Source organism: Musca autumnalis, unplaced genomic scaffold, assembly GCF_047663935.1.
Source record: "Musca autumnalis isolate F117 unplaced genomic scaffold, ASM4766393v1 scaffold_2, whole genome shotgun sequence".
Lineage (NCBI taxonomy): Eukaryota > Metazoa > Arthropoda > Insecta > Diptera > Muscidae > Musca > Musca autumnalis.
In genome coordinates this window covers 78,275,367-78,291,647 of record NW_027411755.1, presented here as the reverse complement: position 1 = coordinate 78,291,647, position 16,281 = coordinate 78,275,367, and the positions used below count along the sequence as shown (strand labels likewise).

Genomic DNA, 16,281 nt, shown 5'->3' with positions numbered 1-16,281 from the left:
CGAGTCATTAAGCAGACTGATACTCGCAAACCCAGAACATGATGTAGAATGCTTAATGGGAAAAATGTACCTGCAACTGATTTTCAAGCGTATAAAGATCATCAAAAGATCTTTGGAAGCAAGACAATAATACAGAGTATTTTGTGTCTAAAATGGGTTGATCGATCCCTTTTGTATATTTCTGTTTTGTCACCAACTGCCAAAGGAATATTAAATGATTTACCCTATTTTAATGTAATACAATAATAAATAAATAAAATCTCTGAGATGCTATGTCATCTAAGCGTTAACAATTGCCATTCACATCAATGAAAACGGATATGGGAACATTACATTTCAAATATTGGAAAGGATAAGTTTAGTTTTTAAATATGTTGGACTTGTCTTTTTTAGATAAATACAACAAAAACATGTTTTTTAAAAGAAGGCTAGATAAAATGAATAACCAATAGTGGTTTTTATAAGTGAACACCATACGCCAACACAAAATGGGTGAAGAGGGGTGTTTACCCTTGATATTAACTTCAATTAGTTTGATAACCATAATTACGATGATAATGCATAAATGCAGTATCAACGTTATATTTTGATGACATTGGCAAAAAGACAAAAAAAATAAGTTCAAATTGGTTAACCACACAATTGGTTAATAATATACAAGGCATGTGTTCACTTTCAACAAGATTGTCAAAGCGCATGCCTGCCTACAATATAGCAAAGTAGTAGCAGTCATATGTGACATTTCATCCTTTTTCTGTTGCTGATGAAATAATCAAAAGGACAACTGTACAACACCCAACCAAGTAAGGTGGACAAATAACTGACACTTTAAACTTAAACATATAATGAATTGCAAAAGTAGGGGGTGATGAATAAATGGGAATTGGGTATAGTCAGCAATTACATTAATTTCTTCAAGTACAAAAACAAAACAATAGCATGTGAAAATATGTACAATATGTGTGCAAAGGTATGTTTTGGTTACACACACCATACGATTACAATCACATAATCTATTGGAATTTGTCATTTTTCATGTACATTCATCCATTTTCACTCTATACAGTAATTAACTTTGGTATGTCCTGTTAACCATAAAGGAATGTTGTGGCTGTGGCCTGAAAGAACAAAATTACACAATTTCAGAAAAAATGTTATTTGAATGAAAATCGTTATTTTGTTTTTTTTTTTTTTGCAAAACAACATTTTGTTTTGTAAGTAACCAAGCATATGTTGTGAGAATCGACTAAATTTCCTATGGAAACTAGGTACTTACACACATTCACACAAGAGACACAACCAATGACCAGGATATTTTTCCCGTCAATTTTGTCAACCACTTTGGGGTGCAAACGGTGTTAACCATCTTTAGTAAAGAAGGAAACAACATAGATTATCTGATGACTAGTAGTTGGAGAAATTTAGTCAAGCATTAAGTCAATGGTAATTATAAGAAACCCCAAAAAAGATAATCATCATAAAGCTGTGTGTGAGCGTTAATGACAAAACGAACACATCCTGTAAGTAAGTGGGTAAAAAATAAGAAAACAAAGACATTCATAAAGCAGCTCGAATGTTTAATTTCTAATTCCCATAATTTTTTGTTTTGCAACAAAGGAACAAATTTTCTAATGTTTGGGTGCATTTCTGGAATGAAAATCCTGGGATCTTTTTACGGATTTTGTTTGATCCTCCGGTATTTATTACTTGTTTGGAATATTTTCCAAAAAATCGATTTTTTCAAGTTAGCTTTAAATACAAATGCAATTAAATGAAAATACCAAAAATATTGTTTTTAAATTAAATAATACTTAGGCAATCCAAATTATAACTTACCTTTTATAGAAATCCATAATGAGACGGCTTAAAACAGCCGTTGTAGTAATTTTGAATATGTTTTAAATATCTTCTTTTAACGAAAGTAATTTTAATTGCAATTTTGTTACTGTAAGAAAAAAGAAAAAAAGGAAATAAGAAGATGAATAAAAATAAATGCTAACATTTTAAAAATAAATGTTAATATATGTATATGGTCCATTATGAAATTGAATTTGAATTGATTTTTAAAGTTTTGTGTACATGGACACATATATTGTTATTTGAAAATCATGGAAAGTATTGAATGAAATCCTGTAAAATGTGCAACACATGTTGCATTTCACACTTTTATTGTAAAAACATTTAAACAACAAACCTACTACAAGTATTCTTATTTACATGTGAATAAGTTTTACGACTTTTTTAACGATTTCCTATAAATACACACATATGTTTGGAAATAAATGCGGGATTAAATATTTGTTTTGCCATAATTTTACAATGTCAAAAAGACGTTAAAAGCATTTCCGTTTTCTCTCTCTGTGTATTGGGCTCTTCACTAATTAGTAAAATTACAAATAGAAATACGAACATAAACACTTGTTGTTTTCTAACCACCTTAGAAGAAAGACACGGCTGTATGTGCATGCATCACGACCATAAGGAAATGAAAACTTATTTCTAATAACGATAATCCACCTGTTATGCAGCACAATACAACAGACAGGACTACATCATGGTTCATAGACTTGCATGTGTTGCCTTTTAGCCACATTTACAATGATATTAACGTAGAAATGCAGGCGGTGTTTTACATGCTGTATAAACGTTTGTTACTGTTGGCAGGTGAATAGACAGACCATTAGTAGCAGCTGTTATCTTTTAAACTGATGTTAGGATGCCCATTAATATTCACTGAAAAATGTCTTAGAAGAAATCGATCATATATTGGAAAAACTCTTTTTTGAAAAACAAATGCCATTTGCTACAAATAGTTGTTTAATTGCATCAATATGTTTGTACTTTTTTAGGCATATTCCATTTTGATGTATGTCAAACCACCATTGACATGTGGTTATTAATGTTGTGGGTTAATGTCATTTTATTTTTTAACACCTCTTGGGTTTAACGCCATATATTTCCTGTTTCATTGTCCAGCAATTGTTTAAAGTAATTAACGTTTTTTGGAAGGAAAAGTAACCACTTACTAATGGCTAGGAAAATTTACAGGATGTTGGTATTTCCTTTAAAAATGTTTGTGGGGTCGTTTTTGTAAATTGCAATTAATTTTGTTAAAAAAACTGGTGCAAAAGTGGACAACAAAAATGAGAAAAACAAAATGACATTTTGAAACTCTACTATGGGTTATTATTATATGTTCTTAACTATTAGATGTATTATCGTAAAATAAACTTATTTGGTGACTATTTTTCAAATTAAAAGTTAATTCTTAGAATATCATCCTTAAAATTTAATGATCAATTTTAACCTTAAGTTTAGCGGAACGCTATAAGTCTGTTCGAAAAATCCAATCATTAACAAAATAAGACTTTAATAATGGGAATGTGTGACAAATCCTTTATATATCCAACTGAAAAATTTTAAATTTGTTGTTCATTTTTAAGGAATATTCAAATAATTGAATATTTGTCTATTTATAAGTTAAATCTTAACCTAATATCGTATAAATCAGTCCAACATTCACTATCAAAAGCATGCTTGAAATGAAAAAGTTGAAATTTATACACAAAAATTGATCATACTGAAAACTAAACGTGGGTACACAAAATACATTTAGTTAAGAGGTATTATGGCATAATAAAAAATAAAAGTTTTGAAATTTTTACACGCAAAACAGATCAACGCTCATCGCCGCAATTGTTTTCGCCCAGTCATATTTGAGTTACCGACAAATATCGGCAAAATTAAAATGCGAAGTTCAAATAAAAGTTGAAAAGAGAAAAGGTGTAGCCAGGATCGAATCTAGGGGGGGCAAATGCTTGTTTTTGTCAACTGCCCCCGCTGCATATACCTACGCCCATGGAAAAGAGTGAGAAAAAATATTAGAATTAGGTTGCTCGAGGTCTTCATCTTACTTTGAGAACCTTGCCAAGATGATATGTATATATTTTTTTAATAGTTTTTACATTGAGTCGTAGAAGGTGGTTAGTAATAGTTTTGATACTAAGTTCGCAGATAATATACAATTTCATCAATAGGTGTGTACGATAACTTTCCCAGTAATAATTACTCAGTCAGTTTCAGCAACATCTCTCAGTGAATTTTACTCTCTCAAGAAAAATTGCAGAAAGTTATCGAACAGCATTTTGCAAAAACTTGCAAGAAAGTCAGCTGTTTCCGAAAATGTATAAAAATTGTTTTTGTTGCTGTTGATATTTTACACCAAACTGAACAAAAACATACATTTTAAAATTGCAGTTTACTTATTTAATGCTTTAATCATATCCACAACGCTTTAGAATCTAAAAAATGTGCAATTGTGAAATTTTCTTGTTCTAAGTGTTAACATTTCGCATTGTTTACATCAGTGTCGACCACAATATTTCCATCAATACTAAAGCATATGCCTATGCATGGGTGAAAAAAACAACAACCACATGATATTCATCGTTTGTTTATGTACTCTTACACTGTACGTGAGGGAGAGAAGCAAATGCAAAAACAACTCAGTGGGCGCCCTCACTATACAAAAAAGCAAAGAAGCTCGCCCCTGGTTTACATTGAACAGGTGATTAAAAGTCAGCTGATCAGACTTGCAAATTTTTGCGGGACAAATTTTCCCAGCAAAAATTTGCAAGTTCTCAGTCACAAAACTCTCCAAAAATCTCACCAAACTCGCTATCTTTTGCTGGATAATTTTGTTATCGAACAGCATTAAGTAAAAAATTTGTAAGAATTTGTACAAATTTTTGGGTTATCGTACAGACCTAATATATTTAAGTTGCATTTTTCTACTGCGTAAAAAAATGCACAACTGTGACGTTATGAAATACATAGCTTTGCAGTAGTCAAGAATAATGGCGTTATAAAAAACACAATACTTAAAACATTTGCAAAGCAACTGACGTTTCGGAAGTCAGCATCTATTAGGCTACTTTCAGTCGTTTCCGTTTCTTCTCCTGCTTCGTCTATATCCAGTATTGTTCTAAACCTTCGTATTAGCAAAGCATCGTCAAAATTTAATAACTAACCCCTACACTAATTAAAAAGAATTGTTAGTTTAAAACCACAAACACCGACACCTAAAATAACAAAAAAGGAGTACCCAAAAGCAGTTTCATTGTTTTTAATTATTTTCATAGGATTTACTTTCGTTAGTTTAATTAGTTGCAAGGAAAATCAACTTAATATAAGACAACTAAGATAAATATAAAGAAACACACAAGTAACAATAAATAAAATCCATGGTCGCAGTATTTTCAATAGTCTTGTTTTTTTATTGCCCTCTCTCCTTATAATTTTCCCACAAAACCATTGCAGCAGGGAGAGAGAGTAAAATTAAATGAGAAAAATCACTTCAAGAAGAGACACTAACTACTCCAAGCGGTAAATATACCAGACAAGGACGGTGGCGAAAAACATGTACACATAAGATACAGAACATGATATATACATATGCATGCAAAACCCGAAACGATCATTCATTCATGCATTGTCCTTACACAGCAACATTCCACAAATAACTAAACGCCAACAACAAAATCTTCAAGAAAAACAATCTCACGATTGTGTTGTTGTTGGTTTGTGGATGCGTCCGTATAGGTATCAGTTTATTTTTTAAAGTAGGTACCTTCTATATTCTTGGGTACACAAAACAATAAGGAATCAAAGTATGTGACAAGTAGCAAGGAAAACAAGTTTTTACAGTACACATACAATTATGTGTCAGGAGCTTGCTTAAAGCACTTTAGCACATAGGAATTCACATGGATAATAAAGCAGCAAAGTTTATAAAATTCTTTGCAATAGAAATATAAGAATGAATATAAAAGAAATTTATAACTACACATTACCAAGTTATGATCTCCACTGTTTTTGTTCCAGATAGGAGTAACTAACCCCTTGCTAATGTGTTTACAAATAAATGTACATAAACATTATTCCTGTTAGTTTTAATGCTAAAAAAGTTCCAAACAAAATTTAATCAAAATTAACATTAAAATCCCGGCATACGATTGTGTATTCTAGAAATTCCAAGATTTGTCTCAAACATTGTAAATATTACCCCAAGATAATATTTTATTTTTGAACTTTGTTGAAATGTAGTTCCATATAGGTAGCTGTTATAGAAAATCGCCAAAACGTACCCACTACATTATGTAAACTCTTACGATTTTTTTATCTGCATTTTATTATTTGCATTTAGTTTTGTTTTTCATTTTGCCCACAACGGTTTCTCCTTACAAATGTATGTTTGCCTTTGTTAGTTTATACTATATAAACAATTATAGTGCCTATTTGTTGTTGTTTTTGGTCGAGTTGTTGTGTGTCATTATTTGTTGCTGCTGCTGGTTTTTGGAATAATTTGAAGTTGTTTTTTCCTTGACCAATTCTTGGAATTTCATTGATTTACTCTGTGTGTGTATTTGAAGAAACTGTAGTCCTTGAAGTAACCGACAACAGCGGTTCATTTAAATGTTATGCTATACAAGGACAGAAAGACAGACCTTAGCACTAGTATTGATCCTTTTTCTAAATATATCTATTACATTTTTATTTATTGGCGTCCCTTTAGAAGGAAATGTTTAAGTGTTTCTTCACATTTTTGTCCAGATTTCGCTACTACTATACAACGTGGTGGTTCCTTTTCTTCAGCACATGTGTTTTCGTCCATATGATTTATCCTATACATTTTTTTTATATATTTTATATATACATATTATATATTGCTTTGTATACATATACAGTCACTGTCACTGAAAATGATGCAACCTGAAATAAAAAATGTAAACGTTGATAACTTGGAAACGAGTTGCGATTTTTTAATAATTCAAAAAACAATTTTGTAGGCTGAAAAGTTGTCTTTAAGATAGCATACAAAAATATTTTCCGTTTACCTAAAAACAGAAAAATGGGCATTTTCAAGTTGAGCTTTGAAAATGATGCACCACAATAATCAATAAATAATTTCCATTTTTTCGCTTTTTATGCCATTTTAAAACTATTTTCAAAGAAAATTGCAAAAAATTTAGTTCTATGCCCCGATTTTTATCTTTATCAGGGCAACGCTGTTAAAGACTAGTATAATATAGGGAAAGCCTGGCTAATACAGGACTTTCCATATATCATTAGATTGTAACCCTTAACCCTAAAAATGTTTAGCCAAATTGCCTACAAAGGAAGCTTTTTTACAATCATGCCAAAATCACGTCAGGAACATTATTTTTTCTATCGGAATCAATGACAAAACTACTGAAAACGATAGGGAACCAACTATTCCACCATTCTGATTACTTAAATGGCATAAAAAGCAAAAAATTTGGAAATTATTAATCGATTATTGTGCGGCATCATTTTCAATGCTCAATTTAAAAATGTCCATTTTTGTAAAATTTTAGTATAACGGTACTGTAAACGAAATATTTTGTATGCCACATTAAAGTCAACTTTTCAGGCTACAAAATTGTTTTTTAAATTGTTAAAGAAACTCAACTCGTTTCCACGTTATTCAGGTTGCATCATTTTCAGTGACAGTCACTGTATGTATGTAACAATTATTGTTCCTTTAGATTAATGAAAATTTAAGGGTTTACCCCCAATTATCAGTTTCGAAAAATTTTATTGGCTTATTTTGAAGTAAAATTTTCAAGTCGATCGGAAAAATAATTACTGAGATATGAGCGTTGGAAGGGAAAAATCATTGTGATTTGTATGTAGCATACAGACTTTAAACGAGTGTTCTCAAAATAGCATTTTTGAAATCGGTGGCCACTACAACTATTTTTGTAGGCTTATTAAGCACAGTCGAACCTCCATTATCAGCGAAAGCAAAACTCAAAACTTTTTGTTCATTTTACACCGATTAACCATGAAAATCTTTATGATCTGGGATTATAATTCATTCGACCAAATACCTATGGACAAATGGATTATTTTAGAAAAAAAAGTAGTGTTACTCCATTATCCGGGAAAATCGATTATCCGTAATGATAATCGAGGTCCGACTGTTCATCAAAATTTTGTCTTGAAGCGAGGAAATTTTTTTAAATAATTTTTTACCTTTTATGGCCTAAAAACTGCCCATGTAATGTGTGACGTGATTGGTCCAGCCGTTTTCGGGCTTAAGTGGACCTCGCAAAACTATGCAAAATTTGCCAACAAAAAATTACCGAAGGTAGCTCAAGATGTGCCCTTTCACGTGTACTAAAAAAGATTGGCATATTTTTTTTTTTTTAATTCACGAAATAAATTGTTATGTTTGTTTGGTGACCTTGTTTACGTGGAGAGCTTTCCGAGTATGAGGTTACTACATAGTTCGATAATCAAATTGAATAAAATTACTATAATTGAAATAAAATTGGTTAAGGACACCTTATACATACATAGCGGAAAAGCCCAATCAATATAAAATCATATTTAATGAAAGACTTTCTATAAAATTATCCATACAGACACCTGCGTTCAAAATAATAGGAACGTCCACACAAACAATAGAAATAGTCAAACTTGATAAACATGTTTCAAGGATCAAAATGCACCATATATTGGATGACAATCGCTATATTTTGTTTATTGTGGTAAACACATCTAATAAAGGTTTTCTTTATAAATTGAATTACAATAGCCTAGCCAGCGGACCATTTCCTTGTATGTACTCGTCTTAATTTTGGGGGCAAAAGTGCGAACTAAAACGGACGGATGCAGGATGCCGAGATGCTGCAAACACAAAAGATAACACAAGTCTACTTCGCTCAACTGACCCACATCCTGGAAGACGGCACCACCACCCCACATAAAAATCCATGGTACGGTCAGGAGTGAAACAGTACGAAGGGCCAGGGAAAATATCGGGCGAAAGGGATAAGCATATTTTCAGAAGAGAATAAGCAGGAAAAAGGTGACCGTGGAAAATTCGAGATGTTCAGGAGTAAGAATGAAGTCCGAAAACACCAGAGTGTATGTACACTCCTATTATTTTACCAGAGTGAAGTGAAGAAGTTTGCCTCCAAAGAGGCAGTTAAATGATATGTACAACCCAGCAAAATTTATTTGAAGTTGTTCCTTGTGAAGTAGTGATTGAATAGCTTTTTTTGAAGCAGTCCACGCAGAGTCATGAAAAATGCAGTCCGTTCTTCACATTTTGACAATGTCCGATTTGAATCCATTTCATAAAATTTTCACATTTTAAAAATTTCAAAATTTTGCAAAAAAAAACTTAAAAAGACAAAGAACATAATTTGTTTCTTTTTAATTATAATAACAGCAATATGTTTGCATCCATAAAAAGTAATTTGTATACAAAAATAATAAAAGTGATTTCGAACTACATCTTTGTTTGTAGCCAAAGAAGTAGTTGAATCATATGTTGTTGTGATTTATTCACTACAAAGAACTAATGCAAAATGTGTGCTTAAGAAGTAAATTAGACAGTATCCTCACTGCACCATGCCCTTGTAAAAATCATGACTTCTTTCACGTAAAAAGATGTAGTCCGGAATCACTTGCACTCATGATTTAACTACTTCTTTGGCTACAAACATTTTGCTGGGAAGGGATCTGGAAGTGCATCAAATTATGCATTTTCACTCATGATTTTTACAAGAGCGTGACTACGGAAAGAGGCACTCCATTGCACTGCATTTTAACTGACCCTTTGGCACTGCATTTTAACTGACCCTCTGGCACTGCATTTTAACTGACCCTTTGGCACTGCATTTTAACTGACCCGCTGGCACTGCATTTTAACTGACCCTCTGGCACTGCATTTTAACTGACCCTTTGGCATTGCATTTTAACTAACCCTTTGGGGTAGAATAGGAGGCAGTCCAAAGCACGTGTTTTGATACAGGCATTCTGCGGAAATTGAGCTAGCCATTACAAAATATGCCAGAACAAATAAAATGCATTTATTATTTGTGTAAAACAAAAATATTAAGAACTTTATTACATTAACACAAATTATGATAATTCTCCATAGAATTCAATCGCAAATATGCGTGTTTCCTCCGCTCTCCATTTGTTCCAAGCTGAACTGTTTTGGCTTCATTTGCTAGATGGGTTGTCTTCCCATCACCAGTTAAGATTTCGACATGTACTCCAACAGCACTCCATTCGGAAATGTTCTTCTCTTGAGTTACCGGAAAAATGTTCGCAAATGAAATATTATTTAGTTTGTATTAACAAATGTTTGAAAATGTTAACACGCTTATCTCTTATTAGAAAATGTATGCCGCTGCCTGTAGAGATGTACAAACTGATTTTTGTACATGTAGGGATCTCTAACAACTGCTAATAAAATGTAGCGAACGGAGTGCCTTTTTCACGACTCCGTTTGGACTGCATCCGGATGCTGTTAAAATGTGACAAGTGGATGTGATTCTTTGGATTGCATCCAAATGCAGTTAAAATGTGAGGACTGGAGTGCCTTTTTCACGACTCCGTTTGAACTGCATCAAAACATGCCGTGACAGAACTAGTCCACATTGCACTTCTTCCAATTTATTTTGCTGGGTAGGTACAGGCACATTCTCCTGTAAAGATGATAAAGGTAACTGATACAGAGAGCGTACTGAGTATCTGGAAGTAAAATTTCATCAAGCTGATGAACAATAAGGCAGGAGGACTATGGACTGTCTAACCAACTGTAGTATATAAGTATATAGCATAAGGCATAAGTGTTGTCGGGCTACTTTTGCCAACGGCTAAAACCTATGGTCAATGGACTTGGGAAATCTACATTAGACCTAATCTTTACTCTACGTTAAATCCTAGAAAAGACCATTGAAAAACTGATCGACACATGCCAGCTATTCGTGTCGAATCCGACAGTCCGATAGGATCAAAGGTGTTCCAAGCCATGTCTGAGTTTCGTATTCCTGCAAAATTTATAAAATGAACAGTTAAAATAGGAAAGAACCTCTCCGGAACTTTCAATAGGAAGAGAGGTTTTAGACAAGGTAATAGACTGTATTATGGTATCAACACGCAAGACATCCACTATACTCGGACCAATTGTGGGCGTTTGAAGTAGTTACTGACTTCATTTACCTCGGCACCGCCATAAATAAAACAAACATCAGTTTCGAAAAAAAACAGGAAAAATATTGGCCAATAGATGTTACTTTGGTCTAAATAAAGAAAGCTCTTGGCAAACACAAATTACAGTCTACCAGACACTGATACCACCACGTACTTCTGTATAGATCCGTAGCATGGGTTGGTTATTGCGGAAGATGAGGCAAAACTTTGTGTGTTTGTCCTTGGTATGCTATCCGGGAGCTACATACTTTCAGAGATATGTGTCCTGAATGTTCTGGAAATGCTCTGCTTTTATTATCATTATTCGCACCATTCAGTAGGAGAAAGTCTGAAAACCCGACCAAAGGCCGACTATTTATAGGAAACTTACGACTTAAAATAACAAACATTTCTTTGCCGTGATGTTCACCCATCTTTTTAAAGAAAATTTCGAACAGAAAGAAAATTTCATTCTCGTAGCCGAAATTTGCATCTGTCTGTTGAAGAAAGTTTGAAATCTCGGACGAAGTCCGGCTTTTTATTGAAAATAAATGATTTAAAAGTAAATTTGGTACGCGTATCCGAGATTTGCACCTTTCCATCAGAGAAAATTTTAAATCCCTAGCCGGGATTTGCACCTGAAAGTTAACGAAAGCTATTTGAGGAAATTTACGATTAATTGTTGGTTCCATAAATGGCAAAGCTATAAAGAAATACATTTTCAGCTATGGTAAAAGTTTCATCACAATCCGGGGATAGTTGTTGTTGTAACAGTGTTTTTATTATGTTTATATGTTCGTTCCTCTGTTCAATCTGGCTCTGGGTCTATCTCCATATCTAGAAAAATGGCTGCTTCGATGGGATGTAGACACAGATCCACTGGAGTTAGATGGGTAGGTTTGGCGGGGCAGTTAAAAAGGTGTTGTGTGTCGTGCGGGCCCATGCCGCATACTGGGCATATGTCTTGCACGGCGCGATCGATTTCCGTCCAATATCAATTTAGGCGACTGCAATATCCCGAGCGTAGTTGAGCTAAAACTACTGTGGTTTGACGCTCCTCAGCTGCGATAGATGGAGGAGATGGATCCGGGGATAGTGGGTAAGACCTCTTTCATCTCCCCCACATTATGTGAATATAGGTCGAATGGGTGGGTGTCATTGTGGTGCAATGGAGCATACATACATTGAAATTCGCAGGCTATAAAGCTTAAAAAATTCCAGGCCGTTAACCATTCCGTTCGGACTCGGCTATAAAAAGCACGTCCCTTATAATGGACGTCAAATTATGGTCACCTATAAATCATTGGTCCACAGTCCATGCTCGATTCAAGTGCATTTTTTTCCTAACAATATTTAAATTTTATTTGAAATGATTTTAAACAATATGTTGTTACGTACACGACCTCAGAGAATGTGTGCGTCACAAATGCTTTTTTTGTCATATACCTATTCATTCCATGGTAACCAAAATCATAGTTGTAGTACAAGTATATGCCCCCGAATGCATTAGAGCCAAAAAAAGTCACACGTAAGTAATCGATACAACAAAAGTGGCGCAAAATTTCGACAAAACCCCCAAAAAAGCGCCAAAATCACTAAGTAAAAGCAAAAAGAAAACAAACGAACTGTCAATAGCGCAGCAAAAGAAAGGCAGAGCTATTATAGTCAGTGGAGATAGATAGGTAGCTGACTGATGAAGTATGCGGCGACGGCAGAAATTATTACCAACCAATTTTATTAGATGATAAAATGTATGACCCCCCGTGGATAACCACGTCTGAACTCTTAATATTTTATACAAACAATAAAGTTATTGAAAAAGGATTTAGGGTAAGGAAAAAATAAAAGAACTGTTATCGGCGATGAGCTAGCTAAATCATATGGTAAAGCGATCTACATTGTCGTCGCCGTCTTCAAGCTTCATCATCATCTCCTCCGTGTACAATACAATTGCGCCAAAAACCAGATGATCAAGCGCCAAATGCAGCAACACTAACAAAATTGCCTACATTCATCGAACTTACGTGCTCTCCCTCAGACTCTCCTCTGCCAAGAAAACAAGCAGTGAAGAAAATATTATGATCCAAAATAGCTGCCGACGTAGTCGTCGTAATTTCCCCCCAAAAAAGCAAAAAAGGCGGGTGTGAGAAACAAAAACAAAGAGAATAAGTGAACACATTGAGCTCCATTCTTAAAGGCTAAAACTGAAGAGGAGAATATTGGAGTTAGTTTTTTGTTTTCTGTTTTGTTTCTTTTTTATATTATATTATAAACCCCGCGCAAAGTATATAATGTAGCTGCTGTTACAGAGCAGCAACTGCACTGCTGTGACAATTGGATTCTTTTACATAAAGTTGAAGGGAATACTGCATCAGTGGTGTTTGCCAATGAAGAAACTTATACATCATCATCCTTCTTCCCATGCCTTATTCGTTAAAGCTTAAACGGGTTATGTATATTATGGTGATTCTCTATTTTGTAATTTTTGTTAAATTCCTTTACCCCACACATGTTGCTGCTTTGATACAGCACTAGTTAAGACCCCTCTTCACACTGTTTTTGGTATTTCTTTATGCCATTCACGACATTTTCATTGAGAGCCATACAACAAAATACGTTACTTTGTGACAGTGTTATCAATTGTTTGGCAATGAAGACCCACCGCATAACTAAGTGGGGAAGTTTTATCATGAAGAAATTGTGGTTTAGGGAAGTGATTATTAAATAAATGTTAAGTATTTGAATTGAAAAGAATACTATTTCCAGTCAATCTTAAGCATACGAACAAACAAAATTTAGAATATGTAAAACATCTATATGCTATTTTATTTTTGCACGAATCCGAGATTATTAATTAACCAACAACTCTTACACTTAGCGTAAGAGTTTCTAGGGGGCTCATATATTTGGAACCAATTTGAATTGATCCTTCCCTTTGACTTTTCACGTAGCAGGTTATCGAAGGCTCAATCAGCCTCATGTGTTTGGAACCAATTTGATTAACCATCTCTAGACTTTTCACTAGTTGATTATTTTTGCCATACTATTGCCACCCCTATATTACTTTTTAACAATGTTAAGCTGCTAAAGAAAACCCCAATAAGATTCTTCTAATATATCTAGTACAGACATTTAGAAAGTTGAGACATATGCAATTTATTTGGCTCACCCTTTTTTACTTTAATAACACTTTTAATCCATGAGTTATTATAATTAACACAGTATTCTACACACATCCAAAGTATCTCTTAATTATTTGTCGAAAAGTTAATTCTGATTTAACAAATACGAACTACTTGAAATGAAACACTGACACAAAACCTCCTCTACATGCAACACGTTTAAATAAATCCAAATGTAGAAACAAAAACTAAACAAACGAATATGGTGTGTGATCCAATGAGTGTCAGCACATTCAACAAGCCACACATACCGATAAACTCCATTTTGCGATGTGGCATCTCTGCCACCCAAACAAACAGCAACAAAGATGTTTACAAAACAAACACAAAATTGACGTTTTTAGACCTGATTTGAAGTAAAGATTTTGTAAGGAAATTAAATGAAACCTGACACAAATTATACCTCTGCGGAAAGCTTAGATCCTGTAGAATCAGATTTTATAAAAAAATTAAAAATTAGAATAAAAATGAAGGAATAAATTGCAATTATTTTTCCTGATTTTGGCGCGCGCGGGCTTTTTGCGCTAGAAACAGAGAGAAAATGAGAACTTGACACTGACAGTTAGTAGCGCGCGCACTTGGTATAATAGGCGCGAGAGAGCGAAATACTGAATGATGGCAGAGAGAAAGGTGCCGTCGACAGCGAATACCACAAAATATATGTGAAGTGATTAGGAAAAAACTCTTGTTCGATGAAAAAAAAGCGGCAAAAATCCAGAATTTGACGTCGACGACAATAGCGACTGAACAGATGAGATGGAATAAAAAACTTTACGAACGACAAGGCAAATGAATAAAGGAAATTAGAAATTTTTACTTCTCATTATTATTTATCATTATTTTTTCCAATTCGATTGGTCCAGGAGCAGACAGGATACAATTGGATGTAGACATTCAACAAAAAATGCAAAATATTCCTTGATATACCTATAACATATAACCAGCTGCTATATGCTGTGGACAGGTGGAGGGACACTTACCTTAAAAGTGTGCTCCTTAGATTCGCCAGCGAATTTGCAGTTTGTATTTAGCTATTATCTTGTTATCAATGAAAATCCAGGCAGGTTTAGCAGCTGGAAACACTTCACTACTTGTTGCTTTGATCTGTTACAAAAGAGTTATGACTGGGCTGGCTTGGCTATCTGGCCAATGCCTGAAATTCTGCTGAGATATATAGGCACTAACGTCCCAAAATTGGTGCACGGCTAATCTACGCTTTCGAGGATAGGAGTTCCCCAAAATATCTTCTAAAACTTTAATGGAATTTTATTTATTTTTGATAAACTCATCACAAGGCGTGACCACGTTGCTAAAATTGCACTTGACACAAGACACTTTTAGGGTGAATTTCACTCAGTTTTTGGGGAATATTTGTAGTTTTTTAACATTTCCACTTCATTTTAATGTCCATTTGTTGATTTATTTCATTTTTAGCATAAATTGTGCAATTATTTTAGGAAAAATATACACTTTTTGGCTACTCTTCCACCGAAATGATGACGGCAACACAATTGACAATGCTCGCTATGTAAGAGGTTGAAAAATTTTTTGGTGACAGCACAGAACCAGAACAGAGCAGCGAATGTCTTGGATCGTGGTGGTCGCAATCGATGGTGTTGAGAAAAAACAAGGTTGCTCTGTCAAAATCGCTCTTTAGCTCTCACTCTGCTAGTATTGAAAACACCAACAAGCAACTTCGGCGGCGGAGTATCAAAAGCAGCGCGCGAAAAGACCATGACAGCTGAGCTGTCAAATCGGAGAGAGTAGAAAATGAAATCAGCTGATCATTTTTTTATTTAGAAGGAGAAGAAGAAGAGGAATGTTGAAATATGCTGCGAATGAATGAAGTGGAAGAATTGCCGTAGCATCAATGCCCCCTCAACAAGGCTAGTGTTGTCAATATGTCGGAACCAATAATAATCTATTATTAGGTTTGTTCGATAACTTTGCAAGTTCTTGCAAGTAATTGCAACTATTTCTCTTTCTATTTCTCATTTCTATTTTATTGAACAAGTTTGTTATCGAACAGCATTTTGTAAAAGTTTGTACAAATTTGTACACACTTTTGTGTTGTCGAACAGGC

General features: G+C 34.0%; 1 protein-coding gene across 2 annotated transcripts in view; it reads right to left on the bottom strand.

Annotated features, from left to right (window-relative positions):
- CycE (cyclin E) overlaps nt 1–15,915 on the bottom strand; it is a 28,303-nt gene extending 12,388 nt beyond the window's left edge. Inside the window, exons 1-2 of one of the 2 annotated variants that reach the window (XM_073968060.1) lie at nt 15,179–15,915; nt 1,837–1,945 (exon numbers count right to left, since the gene is read on the bottom strand). In XM_073968060.1, the coding sequence (XP_073824161.1) occupies nt 1,837–1,853 (17 nt within the window). In that variant the 5' untranslated portion in view covers nt 1,854–1,945; nt 15,179–15,915. Of the gene's footprint in view, nt 1–1,836; nt 1,946–14,185; nt 14,208–15,178 lie in introns of those variants that run through there. The other variant, XM_073968061.1, reaches the window with a different exon arrangement.
- Between the last annotated feature and the right edge of the window lie 366 nt (nt 15,916–16,281).